The following is a 15,709-nucleotide window of genomic DNA, read 5'->3' as shown; positions in this document are numbered from 1 at the left end:
CAAGTCGGTACTAAGAATTTTACTTTTCGAATTCACTGAACGCTTCACGCATAGCCCTCCTTACGCTAACTTTGACATGGTTTAGCTTCTGTTTGTCTGAGAGGTTTTGGCTGTGTTCAAATTTGCAGTGAAGCTCTCTTTGCTTTCGTAGTAGTTTCCTAACTTTGTTGCTGAACCACAGTGGGTTTTTCCCTTCCATCACAGTTTTACTCGGCACGTACGTGTCTCACGCATATTGCGATTGCCTTGAACTTTTCCCATAAGCAATCAACATTGTCAGTGTCGGAACAGAATTTTTTTTTTTTTGTTTTTTTTTTTTTTTTTTTGTTTGGCCATCAGTCTACTGACTGGTTTGGTGCGGCCCGCCACGAATTCCTTTCCTGTGCTAACCTCTTCATCTCAGAGTGGCACTTGCAACCTACGTTCTCAATTATTTGCTTGACGTATTCCAATCTCTGTCTTCCACTACAGTTTTTGCCCTCTACAGCTCCCTCTAGTACCATGGAAGTCATTCCCTCATGTCTTACCAGATGTCCTATCATCCTGCCCCTTCTCCTTATCAGTGTTTTCCACATATTCCTTTCCTCTCCGATTCTGCGTAGAACCTCCTCATTCCTTACCTTATCAGTCCACCTAATTTTCAACATTCGTCTATAGCACCACATCCCAAATGCTTCCATTCTCTTCTGTTCAGGGTTTCCCACAGTCCATGTTTCACTACCATACAATGCTGTACTCCAGACGTACATCCTCAGAAATTTCTTCCTCAAATTAAGGCCGGTATTTGATATTAGTAGACTTCTCTTGGCCAGAAATACCTTTTTTGCCATAGCGAGTCTGCTTTTGATGTCCTCCTTGCTCCGTCCGTCATTGGTTATTTTACTGCCTAGGTAGCAGAATTCCTTAACTTCATTGACTTCGTGACCATCAATCCTGATGTTAAGGTTATCGCTCATTACCTTCGTCTTTCTCCGATTTACTCTCAAACCATACTGTGTACTCATTAGACTGTTCATTCCGTTCAGCAGATCATTTAATTCTTCTTCACTTTCACTCAGGATAGCAATGTCATCAGCGAATCGTATCATTGATATCCTTTCACCTTGTATTTTAATTCCACTCCTGAACCTTTCTTTTATTTCCATCATTGCTTCCTCGATGTACAGATTGAAGAGTAGGGGCGAAAGGCTACAGCCTTGTCTTACACCCTTCTTAATACGAGCACTTCGTTCTTGATCGTCCACTCTTATTATTCCCTCTTGGTTGTTGTACATATTGTATATGACCCGTCTCTCCCTATAGCTTACCCCTACTTTTTTCAGAATCTCGAACAGCTTGCACCATTTTATATTGTTGAACGCTTTTTCCAGGTCGACAAATCCTATGAAAGTGTCCTGATTTTTCTTTAGCCTTGCTTCCACTATTAGCAGTAAAGTCAGAATTGCCTCTCTCGTCCCTTTACTTTTCCTAAAGCCAAACTGATCCTCACCTAGCGCATTCTCAATTTTCTTTTTCCATTCTTCTGTATATTATTCTCGTAAGCAGCTTCGATGCATGAGCTGTTAAGCTGATTGTGCGATAATTCTCGCACTTGTCAGCTCTTGCCGTCTTCCGAAATGTGTGGATGATGCTTTTCCGAAAGTCAGATGGTATGTCGCCAGACTCATATATTCTACACACCAACGTGAATAGTCGTTTTGTTGCCACTTCCCCCAATGATTTTAGAAATTCTGATGGAATGTTATCTATCCCTTCTCCCTTATATGACCGTAAGTCCTCCAAAGCTCTTTTAAATTCCGATTCTAATACTGGATCTGTTAGGTAGTCTGAAATCTGCCTCCTATTACTCTTGTTAAACAGATAAACCTTCCTCCCTATTTTTTATATTCCTATTTACTTCCATATTCAGGGATGCTGCACCGGCCTTATGATCTCTGGTTCCCTGTTCTGCGCTTACAGAGTCGAAAAGTGCGGGTCTGTTTTTTATCAGTAGGTCCAAGATGTTATCTCCACGAGTCGGTTCTCTGTTTAATTGCTCGAGGTAATTTTCGGATTGTGCACTCAGTAGAATGTCATTCGATGCTGTGTCCCTACCACCCGTCCTAAACATCTGAGTGTCCCAGTCTGTATCTGGTAAACTGAAATCTCCACCTAAGACTATAACATGCTGAGGAAATTTATCTGAAATGTATTCCAGATTTTCTCTCACTTGATCGTCCAGTAATGTCGGGATGTCGGTAAAAGGAGCCATTTGTTAACCTAGCTCGGTTGCTGAGTATAACCTCCACCCAAAATAATTCACTGGAACTATCCACTTCTATTTCACTACAGGATAAACTACTACTAACAGCCGGTTGCATGCAATGCATCTTTTCTAAACACCGTGTGTGCCTTTGTAAAAATTTCGGCAGTATTTATCTCTGGCTTCAGCCAGCTTTCCGTACGTATAACGATGTCAGCTTCGGTGCTTTCTATCAGCGCTTGAAGTTCCGGTACTTTACCAACGCACCTTCGACGGTTTACAATTACAATACCGATTGCTGCTTGGTCCCCGCATGTCCTGACTTTGCCCTGCACCGTTTGAGGCTGTTGCCCTTTCTGTACTTGCCCGAGACCATCTAACCTAAAAAACAGCCCAGTCCACGCCACACGACCCCTGCTACCCGTGTAGCCGCCTGTTGTGTGTAGTGGACTCCTGACCTATCCAGCGGAACCCAAAACCCCACCACCCTATGGCGCAAGTCGAGGAATCTGCAGCCCACACGGTCGCAGAACCGTCTCAGCCTCTGATTCAGACCCTCCACTCGGCTCTGTAGCAAAGTTCCGCAGTCAGTCCTGTCGACGATGCTGCAGATGGTGAGCTCTGCTTTCATCCCGTTAGCGAGACTGGCAGTCTTGATCAAATGAGATAGCCGCCAAAAGCCAGAGAGGATTTCCTCCGATCCATAGCGACACACATCATTGGTGCCGACATGAGTGACAACCTACAGATGGGTGCACCCTCTACCTTTCATGGCATCTGGAAGGACCATTTCCACATCTGGAATGACTCCCCCCGGTATGCGCACGGAGTGCATATTGGTTTTTCTCCCCTCCCTTGCAGCCATATCCCTAAGGGGCCCCATTACGCGCCTGACGTTGGAGCTCCCAACTACCAGTAAGCCCACCCTCTGCGACCGCCCAGATCTTTGAGGGGCAACTTCTGGAACAGGACAAGTTGCTATGTCCGGCCGAAGATCAGTATCAGCCGGGGACACAGCCTGAAACCGGTTCGTCAGACAAACTGGAGAGGCCTTCCGTTCAGCCCTCTGGAATGTCTTTCACCCCCTGCCAGACCTCGAGACTACCTCCCACTGTACCACAGGTGAGGGGTCAGCCTCAATGTGAGCAGTACCCCGGGCAGCCACAGCCGTATTCCGATCGGGGGATGCGTGGGACAAGCTGGCCGTCCCCAAAAAACCCCCGTCCAGACCCCCACATTGATGCCCATTGGCAACAGCCTCAAGCTGTGTGACCGAAGCCAATACTTCCTGAAGCTGGGAGCGAAGGGATGCCAACTCAGCCCACATCCAAACACAGCAGTGGCAGTCCCTATCCCTGCTAAATACTGTTGTGCAAAGAACGTCTGAACTAGTCTACAGAGTCCACAAACAACTCGACACAAAATTTAAGAGGTTATTAAAATCCAAGACTGCCCAGTAAATGCAGTAATGCTGCTACTTGCGCACTGCTGACACACTGCTCGGCGGCAGAAGGCTAACGGTACTGTCAGTAACGTACAAAGACTATTTGAAAGAAATAAACAAATGGCAGACGACTACGCGACTTTACACTTCACAGATATTAAAATGCAAATCTGCCCCTGCTAATTACGAAACTACACAATGATTTGACGGATTTAACTAAACAAGTGCGCTAAGAACACTCAAGCTAATTTTCAACTTGACTACTACACTTATTTGAACGCTAAATAAACCACTTGCTGCTACTTTCGCACTGCTGACACATTGCTCGGCGGCAGAGGACTAACTTACCACACCAGATGGTGGTATGAGGCTTTCCCCTTCTGTGATTCAGTATAGACATTGATCTGTGGTATAGCTGACGACATGGTTCAATGCCATTAGAGGAGAAAGTGTTTCAGAGTACAGTGTTCAACGCACACCTGTGTCATACGTTACAGAATGTCACTGTATGCCAACTGGAGTGGCTTGGTACTGATTTGAACACTCCTCAGTTGATAAAGAAAAACCATAAAATAATGAAAAGACCATCGTCAATGATAAAAGCCATGTCTGAAATGAAAGAATGGAATTAGGAACCAGGACTGATCTTTAATTAAAAAACAGTGAAACAGTAACCCAAATGAAAAATGGATGGGGTCCACCCCATTTTAAAACTATCTCACCCAGAGTGCTGAGATGTTACATCTTTGTGAATCTGAGCCATTTAGTACAGGCACTATACCTGGTTCCGACTAAGGGCACTTACTAATTGTTTTCAATGTGTAAAGTAGTGATTAAATTCCACTGGGATGGAGAAGTTAAGTTCCACTAAGAAATGTTGGGATAGTATTACGTTTAAGTGTGTTTGTCGTTCGTATTTCGTGTGTTTGATACAGAGTTAATCATGCCGTTACCGAAGCCGTAGGAGGCTATCCTGGGGATATGTTACAGACTTCAGGAGACCAGCTATGTGAGTATGGAGCAGACAATGATAATGTGATTAGGAAATGGCTGCTATGGTAGTAGACCAGGTGGCTACGCCGGAGAAAACAAAGATCGGGGAAAAGTAACAAAGCTTTGGAAAGTAGAGTAAACACAGAGTATGCAGAGAAGATATATAAACACATCAAAAAAATCTTGCATCACCTCGTTTCCGAGAGTTCCGGAACCTGTACAGAAAATTGGAATACAGATCAACATAAAAATCTTTTCCGCTCTTTTTATTGCACATGAAAATCGCGCATTGCAGGTTGTACCACCACACAGCGAGACCTTCAGAGGTTGTGGTCGAAATTTCTGTACACACTGGCACCTCTAATACCCAGTAGCACGTCCTCTTCCGTTGATGCATGCCCGTATTCGTCGTGGCATACCATCCACTAGTTCATCAAGGCACTGTTGGTCCAGATCGTCCCACTCCTCAACGGTGACTCAGCGTAGATCCCTCTGAGTGGTTGGCGGGTCACGTCGTCCATAAACAGCACTTTTCAATCCATCCCAGGAAAATTCGATAGGATTCATGCCTGGAGAACATGCTGGCCACTCTAGTCGAGCGATGTCGTTACCCTGAAGTAATTCACTCACAAACTGTGCACGATGGGGACACGAACTGATGTCCATTAAGACGAATGCCTCGTCAATATGCTGCCGATATGGTTGCACTATCGGTCGGTCGATGGGATTCACCTGTCGTACAACCGTTACGTTTCATGACCACCAGCGGCGTACGTCGGCCCCACATAATGCCTTCCCAGAACAACAGGGATCCACCTTGCAGCACTCGCTGGACAGTGTGTCTAAGGAGTTCAGCCTGACGGGGTTGCCTCCAAGCAGGTCTCTGACAATTGTCTGGTTGAAGGCATATGTGACACTAATGAGCGAAGAAAACGTGATGATAATGCTGAGCGGTTCATTCGGCATGCTGTTGGGCCCATCTCTACCACGTTCCATGGTGTTGTGGTTGCAAAGATGGACCTCGCCATGGACGTCGGGAATGTAGTTGCGCATCATGCAGCCTATTGCGCGCCGTTTGAGTCGTAACACGACGTCCTGTGGCGGCGAAAAAGCATTGTTCAACGTTGTGGCGTTTCTGTCAGCGTTCCTCCGAGCCATAATCCACAGGTGGCGGCCATCCACTGAAGTAGTAGCCCTTGGGCGGCCTGAGCGAGGCATGTCATCGTCAGTTCCTGTCTCTCTCTATCTCCTCCATGTCCGAATTGTAATTCTTTTGTTCATTCCGAGACGCCTGGACACTTCCCTTGTTGATAGCCCTTCCTGGCACAAATTAACAATGCGGACGCGATCGAACCGCGGTATTGACGGGCTAGGCGTGTCTGAACTACAGACAACACCAACCGTGCATCTCCTTCCTGGCGGAATGACTGGAACTGTGGGGCCCCCCTCCGCCTATTTGGGGCTGCTAATGCATGGTTGTTTATATCTTTGCGGGTTTAGTGACGTCTCAGAACTGTCAAGGGGACTGTGATTGTGATATAACATCCACAGTCAACGTCTATCTTCAGGAGATCTGGGAATCGGGGTGTTGACGAACTTTTTTTGGTGTGTATATATATAACCAGTCAGTAGACTGATGACCAAAAAAATATATAACCTAGTGGAAAATGTCGGAAGTTCCTTGAGGCATTTTTCACGTTTTGTTGTCGATATATACAATTCACAACACTACAAAATTGTAGCGGCCTGCAGGATAACCACCAGAGGGTCGTTACCTGTTGCAGGCAGTGGCTATTTATCCTCGATATAGCAAACGTAACATGTTGGTCATAAACAGGTAATTCCACGGTTGTAGAAGTAGCAATGGAAGCAGTCATACCTATAAAACATATAGCAGTATACGTACAGAATGATTTTATTTTCAACGACCACATGAAACTAACTGAAGGTGCAGCAGATGCCAGAATGATATTCAGTGAAAGAATCCTTGGAAAATATCGTCCACCCCCCGCCCTCCCCCCCCCCCTCCCCCCAAGGCAATAGCTTACACATTCAACCAACAATCGAATGTCTGCGGGTTGACAAAGTCACAAACAGAGAAACACGTTTCTTTAAAGGTTCATTTCGTAAGCACAAAATCGTAACCCAGATGCTCAATCATCTCCGGTGGGAAAGAGTACAAGAGAGGCGTTCTACTGTTGAAACTGCCATAGCGTAGAATGTATTGCTTCCTGCAATGTATCCCTCACGAATAAGCCACGAAGGTAAACGTAGAAATATTCGAAGATTCGAGCTTACGTGGAGGTGTAGACGTTGGTTTAGACTAAGTCAAAACAAGAGGCTTAATGACGCTTAATACTGATGAAGACACGTATGTTTTCTTGAGGTTTCCTGTTGCATTATCCATTTTTCAGATTAAGTATTATAAAAATCGTTATGAGATGATATTTTCGGTTGTAATCTCAGTGAAAAAAAAATTAGTGTGAGTATAATGAGGATTTTTCTCTACGTATTGTGATATTGTGCGGCTGTGTTCGCATGATTTGTCGACGACTTTGCTTACTTGCTCATTCCAAAAATATTACAGGTAGTTCCGTGGGTGCCGCACTGACCTTTCCTCTCTGTGGAATGATCATCCACTTTCTCAACTGGCAGGCAGTTTTTTATATCACTGGTGCAATTGGGATACTGTGGTTTATCGGTTGGTGGTATCTTGTGTACGATAACCCAGTCGATCATCCTAGGATAAGTGAGTCAGAGCTCCAGCACATACAAAATGCCATTGGGGACACTATTTCGGAAAAGAAGGTGAGTATTAATGATGGATGAAAATTAATATCAGAAATGACTACTGTTCACTTTTGTTAGACTTGAGTCTAACGCACATATGGGTTTGATATGTCTGTATGAAAAATGTGTATATGTGAAGTTATGAACTAACCTGTGGAAATTAGCATATAATATCTGTTACTACTTACTTCGTTCCATAAATCCCATGAGTGCTTTCAGTGACCTGTAATTAATCAAATTTTTAAAAGTTCTGAATTAAAATCTCCCATACTACTACCTGATCGTTCAGGCTCCCTTCCGGAACTGCCGCACGCACTGCAATACGGTTTCCATTAATACATTCATACTGATGCATGGAGAAGGTGTGCATGCGTAACTAAGAACTGATGTGCCAGAAAAATTTTATGTTAATTAGTGACAAAGCCCAGTTCGCACGGGTAGCACTGCCTATTGCCACACGATTGTTTTGACAAAGGGGTAACAAATTACATACACAAACATTCCGTGTGTATCAGTCTGTTTATCGGTGAAAACCGTATCAGAATCCCCATAGTAGTTACAGAGATTATCGTTCTTATATAGGCAGAAAAACGTGGGGGTTGGGGGGGGGGGGGGGTATTTTAATTTATCATACGTGTAGATTCAAGCAATGTCGGTAACCTACATATGCTAACATCTTCATCTCAGTGTAGAATTTGAAATATATGTCCTCAATTATTTGTTGAATATATTCCAATCTCTGTCTTCCTCTACAGTTTTTGCCCTTCACAGCTCTCTCTCTAGTACCAGGAAACACATTCCCTGTCATCTTAACACATGTCCTACCAACCATTATTTTAATTTCACGGAATTTCACCGAGGGTTCTTTTTACTTTCCTATATATTGAGTCAGTCCTCCGACAGTCAGTTCTGTTTCGATTTCTTCACATGTTTCATGTAACCATTTCGTCTTAGCTTCTCTGCACTTCCTATTTATTTCATTCCTCAACGACTTGTGTGTCTGCATTCCTGAATTTCCGTAAACATTTTTTTTTTCTTCTGTCATTCAACAACTGAAATATTTCTTCTGCTACTTATGGTTTCTTCGTAATTTCTTTCTTTGTACCTATGTTTTCCTTTCCAATTTCTGTGATTGCTCTTTTTAGAGATGCCCATTTCTCTTCAACTGTACTGCCTACTCAGCTATTCTTTATTAATGTATGTATAGCCTTTGAGAACATAAAGCGTATCTCGTCATTACTTAGTACTTCCGTATCTCACTTCTTTGCGTGTTGATTCTTCCTGGCTAGTCTCTTAAGCTTCAACCGGCTCTTCATCACTACTACATCGTGATCTGATTCTGCATCTCCTCCTGGATACGCCTTAAAATCCAGAATCTGGTTTCGGTATCTGTGTCTGACCATGAAGTAATCAAACTGAAATCTTACCGCATCACCCGGCGTTTTCCAACTATACCTCCTCCTCTTGTGATTGCTGAACAAAGTATGGGCTATTACTAGCTGAAATTTATTACAGCACGCAATTAGTCTTTCTCCTCTCTCATTCCCTCTTCAAGCCGATATTCTCCTATAACTTTTTCCTCCACTCCTTCCTCTACAACTGCATTCCAGTCCCCCATGACTATTAGATTTTCATCTCCCTTTACGTGCCGCATTACCCGATCAATATCCTCATATACTTTCTCTATCTCTTCATCGTCAGCTTGCGAAATCGCCACGTACACCAGAATCATCGTTCTCAGTTTGGTATCGATTCTGATAAGAGCAACCCTATTGCTGAACTGTTCACTGTAACACACTCTCCGCCCTAGCTTCCTATTCGTAACGAATTCTACTCCGTTATGCCATTTTTACCATTTTCCGTTGCTGTTGATATTAGTCTATACTCATCTCACCAGAAATCCTTATCTTCTTTCTATTTCACCTTCACTGACCCCTACTTTATCTAGATTGAGCCCTTGCATTTCCCTTTTCATATTTTCTAGCTTCCCTACTACATTCAAGCTTTGACATTCCACGCACCGACTCGTAAAACGTTATCCTTTCGTTGGTAATTTAATCTTTTTCTCAAAGTCACCTCTCCTTGGCAGTTCCCTCCCAGAGATGCGAATGGGGCACTACTCCGGAATCTTTTCAATTACAGGCCACATGTCCTGTGAATACATGTTACGTGTCTTTAATGCAGCGGTTTCCGTTGCATTCTACATCCTCATACCACTGCTCATTGCTGATCCCTCTGCCTTTAGGAGCAGTTTCCCAACGCGAGGACAAGAGAGTGCCGGAAACCTATGTCCACTCCTCTGCCCTATTTGACAAGGCAGAATCATGGTGGCTTTTCATGCCGGAAGTCTTCGGCCGCCAACGTTGATTAGTAATCAGAATTCAAGAGGTGGAGCGTTTCGAACGTGACACCGAGAACTTTTTGATTACTGATCAAAGACGCTACCCCTAGACCTGTAAAATATTCTGACAACCCATTAACACCAAAGATAGTCTGTTCACATAGATAATTACGGATACTAATTTATTTTAAACTGAGAAGCACTAGTAGAATATTTATATGTACATCAAATAAATAACTCATGTACATTACTATTATAAATTCATTTATTCAACTTACTGCTTCAGTGGCGGTGGTTGTCCCACATGAACATGGTTACATATAGCTACAAATATTTTCTGCAAATTAATGTTTTTCTGATTGTAAAGAAATCGGAATGGCACAGGGGATTGTTAGAGATTGTTACCGTATGATTAATTTAAATAACGTTAGTTGCACCTCGTATCGTTTTCTTCAAATTATAGTGCATTTTACGTAAGTAATCATAATGTCCATCCACACAGCGACTGCGAAAAGTTCTGAAAATTAGCCCCATTATAATTTTGTTTCTTTTTTTCTTACAAATTTCAATGATGCCATCTAGGTTGACTCACGTTTGTGTTGGTATTACAACAAAAATAATTTTATAAATATGTTTTCGGCCTACGGAAGAATTAGTGCATTAAAAGAGCCGTTTCTAATTAAGGCCACAGAAACTCGCATTTTTCCGAATGTACTCCTGTCCGAAAAGTGATTCTCGTAACTGGAATCGAAGGCTTTTGTTGAGTTCTTGCATGATATTTCCATAAGACTTCAAGTCAAATTCAATTCTTACGACTTTAGCTTGAATGAAATATTTCATAAAAATTTCATCCCCTATTTTGCCCACTTTCGAACTGAATCTCCAGAAACACTGAAACTAATATTTTATATTTCCAACTGAGAAGCCAAATACATATATTCATATATTTAGCTTCAAAAATGCTTTCATCATGTAATATTTCCATAAAAACTTCCATCCTTTATTTCACCCCCTCAGGGCTTGAATTTTCAGAAACACTGAAGCATGTCCTTTTTTTTAATTTCTGAGGTAGAAACCATATATAAGTTTTCACATATTCAGCTTTAAAAATGCTTTCATAACGAACATTATTCACATAACTTTTCATACCTATTTCACCCCCTTAGTGGGTGAATCACTGTAAGTATGGCATACAAAAACTCAAGAGACATTACACTAAGATATTACACAAACTCTCCGTTTGATAACAGCCCCTGTTTTACGAGAAAATGTGTCCGAGTTTTTTCAGGTGTAACGTCTTCCTCTGAAGCCCCATATTGAGGATTAGATCCTACATATCTATCAAATTGCTATATTTCACATACTATTCAAAACGTCCCAGACACTTCCTATGTACAGAATATCAGGTGATTTAAGAGGCCAGTCTTGGCGCGAAAATGTGCTTGAGTGTTCATCAAATCATGAACATGCGCATACGGCACTGTAAAGATAGCTGTCATCACCGTGGAAGACAGGAGAGTTCACAGCAAACGCATCATTAAGGTATAGTAGAAAAGACAGTATTAGGCCACTGAGATTCTAGAAATAAACATCCCGGTTTGTGTTAACAGTAACCTGAATGTGTGTGTGCAATTCACGGTAAAATAAAAAAAAAAGAAACCAAAATATCACCTGTGGCCTAAACTACATGCTCTACAACCTAAAGTTTAAGTTTACAATTGGCTCAGTCGTACTCTCACCGCCTTGTAACATTCGAAAAATAGGAAAAATTATCGCTAGTGGGACTATAGTACATGTGTGTATAATCGGCTGATGTCCACTGTCTGTGCTGTTTGGCCCCCTAAAGACGTGCAGCTTTCACAGCCGTTGTGAGAAACGTCTACTGCATGCACTTCCCTTCGCACTGTCAGACCGCATACTGGTTCAGGTGAAATATGAAGTAACTACCGGCAGTAATTTTTACAGGATTTGTACTAATTGTCAGTGACAAGGCATGACACCTCTCTTTCGTCTCTATAGGTTGGAATCGTCGTATGTCCGGTGTTCTCATGCCAGGTTACATGGCTTCAAGTTGTAAACCATTATTCTTAGAAACGTTTGACTGCATTGATGTACTAACACATAAGGCAACTGCATTCAGCATATGGTCATGGGCAATGCGGAACATAATACTCCTACGTGTCGTTCTGTCATATATCCACATCTAGTCATTTTACCATGTTGATTCCATACAATCGATGGCATATGCTCCTAGAAGTGACCAGACGAAGCGGTGTGCCACAGTGGTCAGCACACTGGATTTGCATTCGGGAGCACGACGGATTAAATACGAGTAAAGCCGTCCTGATTTAGATTGTCCGTGATTTCCCTAAACCGCTGAGGCAAATGTCGGGATAGTTCCTTTGGAAGGGCACGACCGCATTCCTTCCCCATCCTTTCATAATCCGAGATTGTGCTCCGTCTCTAAAGACTTCATTGTCCATGGGACGTTAAACACTAATCTCCTCCACCTCGTAGATATGACCTGCAGTAATTGTTCAGCACCATTTATACTTCCTCCACGAAAGCTCTCATTTTTCATAAAGAAATATTCTGCTCCGTTAGCGTTCCAGAAAAAAACATGCGATAACTAATTTAATACACACATTTAGATCCTGTAATACTGCTCATCTACTTTAGATTACAAACAATGTTGTTCGCCTGTAAACATATCCCATTGCATACATTACCTCAACAGCTTCTTTTGCTCTTCATTTCCATTCATTAACTTGTTAACACTGTACAGAAAGCTAATATATGAGTGAAACTGTTAGTTCAGTAAGGAGGCAAGAAATATCTTTCATTCTGAAAATAAGAGAGGATAAGATAAAGATTTTCAGTTATTCTTCATCGTCAAATGATGAATCACCAGCTATGGCTTCCCATAAGTCTTCGTATCAAAAAGCGTAGTCGGCAGAAAAATAATTAGAATTAAAATTGCAGATAAATTTCTCTTGTCTAACTTAGTAAAAGAAGATGTTACTCGAAAAATGCATGGATTTTGAGGTCATGAGCAAAATTCAGACACGTGAATTTTTGGTTGGATACGTTAACTTTTTTATGTATTTCTGAGGTGGAAAAGTTTAAATTCCGAATCGACATTTAAAATAACATAGATTTCTAAATTATAATAACTTCTCTCAGCCTTCACAGATCACTACTGTGCTATCATGGGGTGATCTGCAATATACAGTAATAGTTTTCAGCACAGAATGACTCTATTGTATTGCAAGTACAGACTAATGTATGGTTCAATAATTATCCCTCACAGTTGAATGTATAATTGATAGACATTTCTTTTTCAGCTTCCTATCCCATGGTTTAAAATCCTTACAAGCTGGCCACTGATTGTGAACCTATTGCTTGCATGGGGTTGTATTTGGGGAATGTTCACTATTTTAACCCAAGCACCTACATATTTCCGCAACGTTCATGGATGGAGTGTGCAGAAGGTAATAATATAATCATTATTTCTTCTCTATTTTATGTTATGTAAATGTTCCTTATTATTTATTGGTCCCACATTATGAAGAAGTACATACACCGTTCAGAGCTTCTGTAAATAAATGTAGACCAGTCTCTGTGTTGCACAAAACATTGTATATAATGTTGAATTACAGATCTAAAAAAATGAACCGTACTCCTGTGTACGGCAAAAGTATGAGAGACAGCATTCCAAAAATTCAAATTTTGAATCTTGGTTAAGCATTTGGAAAGAATTTCTGTCAGGTCTTAGCAAATTCCTCGCAGTGCATTTAATATTTGGGTTTTTTTAAAGTAATTGAAAAACAGTCACTGAATTTCGATCTGATCTGATAACTATGTGTGCGGATGAAAACGTAATGAAACTTAAAGCAAACGTCTGTGGAATATTAATTTCCTGACATGCCGTAATAGACGTTAATCAACAATTCACAAATAATTTGAGGACTACGGTTCTACTGCTCACTAAAATTTACAGTGATTCCAGGTACTCCAAATACTTTAATTCCCATAGGGTTCTAAATCTCTTTATGACCAATTGCTGTTATTTCTCTATTTCCTCAGTTCAGTAACAACAATGGCAATAATTGGTCTGATTTCTTATAGAGTGTATTTAGAGGTGAATACTGAGAAAGTAACTTAACCAGAATTTTATAATTACTTGCATCCGTGCTGTGTAGACCAGTAAAGTAATAACGACTTACAACTTGTGACAAGAAAGGGGAATTAATTTTGTCTCTTTACATAGAAACCAAGTATTGCCGTAGTATGTAAATTACTGCAAATTTCATAAAGTGAATGAGCAGTACACGTATCTGTCAAGTTTAACGGTTAAAGACCAGGTGCAAGACTTTAACAGCTACTTCTCTTTCAACAGATCAATTTGAGTTCTCTGCACAGACTGATTTAAAACTTAAAATTCTGACTGTATCTCAATATTCTCCCATACCCCACCAAGGCTCCCTCAAACAGCTGTTATTATAATATCACTGGTTAAAGGGCAGAGCAGGGATTGTGAGTTTGCCTGGCTGACAGGTTGTTATTGAACTGAAGTGTGTTATTCTGTACATCTGCGGCGCTTTTCGAAATACATTTCCGTTAATTTGAATCTGTGAACTGTCCATGAATATTGAAAAATTGTTGTACACCACATGCTTCTACGTTGAATCATATGCAACAGTTGTAAGATACCACGAAACTTCATTGTCTTAATTCAGTTCTTTTTCTAGTATAGTATACCAACGTAACTAAGAGTTCTGCAGACAAAATACAGTTTTAAAAGTAAGTTCTTGTACATTCATATTGATGAAGCTTAGTAGAAATGTTCAACATCTTTTGGACCATGGATGATACAGGCTAATGAGAATATGAATACAAAATACTCCAACACCTTATTATCATGTAAACTAGTAATATACAGTTTGAGTGTTGGTGATTAAGCAAAATGCTAGCCAAGAGACCAGGGGTTGCTCTGCAGCATTATGGACATTACTGAGTGCCATAAAAGATTTTCTAAGATACCTTCAAAAAACAAGCTCAAGAAGCTGAAAATTACACTGAATGGTCGTAATTTCTAATTTAGAAACTTTAATTAAAGTTTTGGAAATTAGTTAATTCTACTGATTCATATATTTTAACGGTTTCCTCAATGTTATGTGTTTGGTTACCTACCATTTCATTCCTTTAATCGCTGAAGGTATCCCTAAAACTGAATTTCTTCAGCATTTGTCATATTACCTCCTGAAAACTCGATGTTTCATTTTCAGCCATCACAGAAGATGTTAATAGCTCTTTCATTTTCCCCAGATCTGTCTGAGTCTCTGGTTGGACCAGTAAAAGTTTCCTTAAGATTTAGGAAAGAAGTTTGACAGATTTGCTTATATTATGTACCTGCATATTTTATATTTCTTTAGGTTGGCTTTTTCTCTGGTCTTCCCCATGTTTGTCGAACGAGTTTCGCCATTATAGTTGGTTATGTTTGTGACCATCTGTTGTCGAGTGGAAAGCTATCAGTTACAGCAGTTCGAAAGTTGGCTGGTTTTATAAGTAAGTAAATCCACCCTTTTATGTTATTCACAGGACATATAATGTATTGCTTTTATTAAATGTTGGCTTTTAGGCAACTGTTGTTGATAATATAGAAAACTGATGGCACACATGGCATTCAGAAAATCTTCAATAATTTTGTTTTATGCTATTTAATTGCCCTGTTTGTACCATAATCAAGGAGAATCTCTAGAACACAATATCATAATACAAACTTTTGAAGTTATCGGAGTAATAAGAAAGTGAATAATGGAACTCTATAATTATATGTTTCTAATTATTACAATTGTTATTATTATTATTGTTATAAAAATTTAAATTAATAATTAAC

General features: G+C 40.8%; 1 protein-coding gene across 1 annotated transcript in view; it reads left to right on the top strand.

The window, feature by feature from the left end:
- The window catches only part of LOC124593951 (sialin-like), a 79,797-nt gene that overhangs the window by 43,573 nt on the left and 20,515 nt on the right, over positions 1-15,709 (top strand). The window contains exons 5-7 of the mRNA XM_047132299.1: positions 7,267-7,487; positions 13,155-13,301; positions 15,246-15,378. Coding sequence (XP_046988255.1) covers positions 7,267-7,487; positions 13,155-13,301; positions 15,246-15,378 — 501 coding nt within the window. The remainder of the gene's footprint in view (positions 1-7,266; positions 7,488-13,154; positions 13,302-15,245; positions 15,379-15,709) is intronic.

This window comes from Schistocerca americana, chromosome 2 (assembly GCF_021461395.2).
Source record: "Schistocerca americana isolate TAMUIC-IGC-003095 chromosome 2, iqSchAmer2.1, whole genome shotgun sequence".
NCBI lineage: Eukaryota > Metazoa > Arthropoda > Insecta > Orthoptera > Acrididae > Schistocerca > Schistocerca americana.
This window is presented reverse-complemented; position numbering and strand designations above follow the sequence as displayed.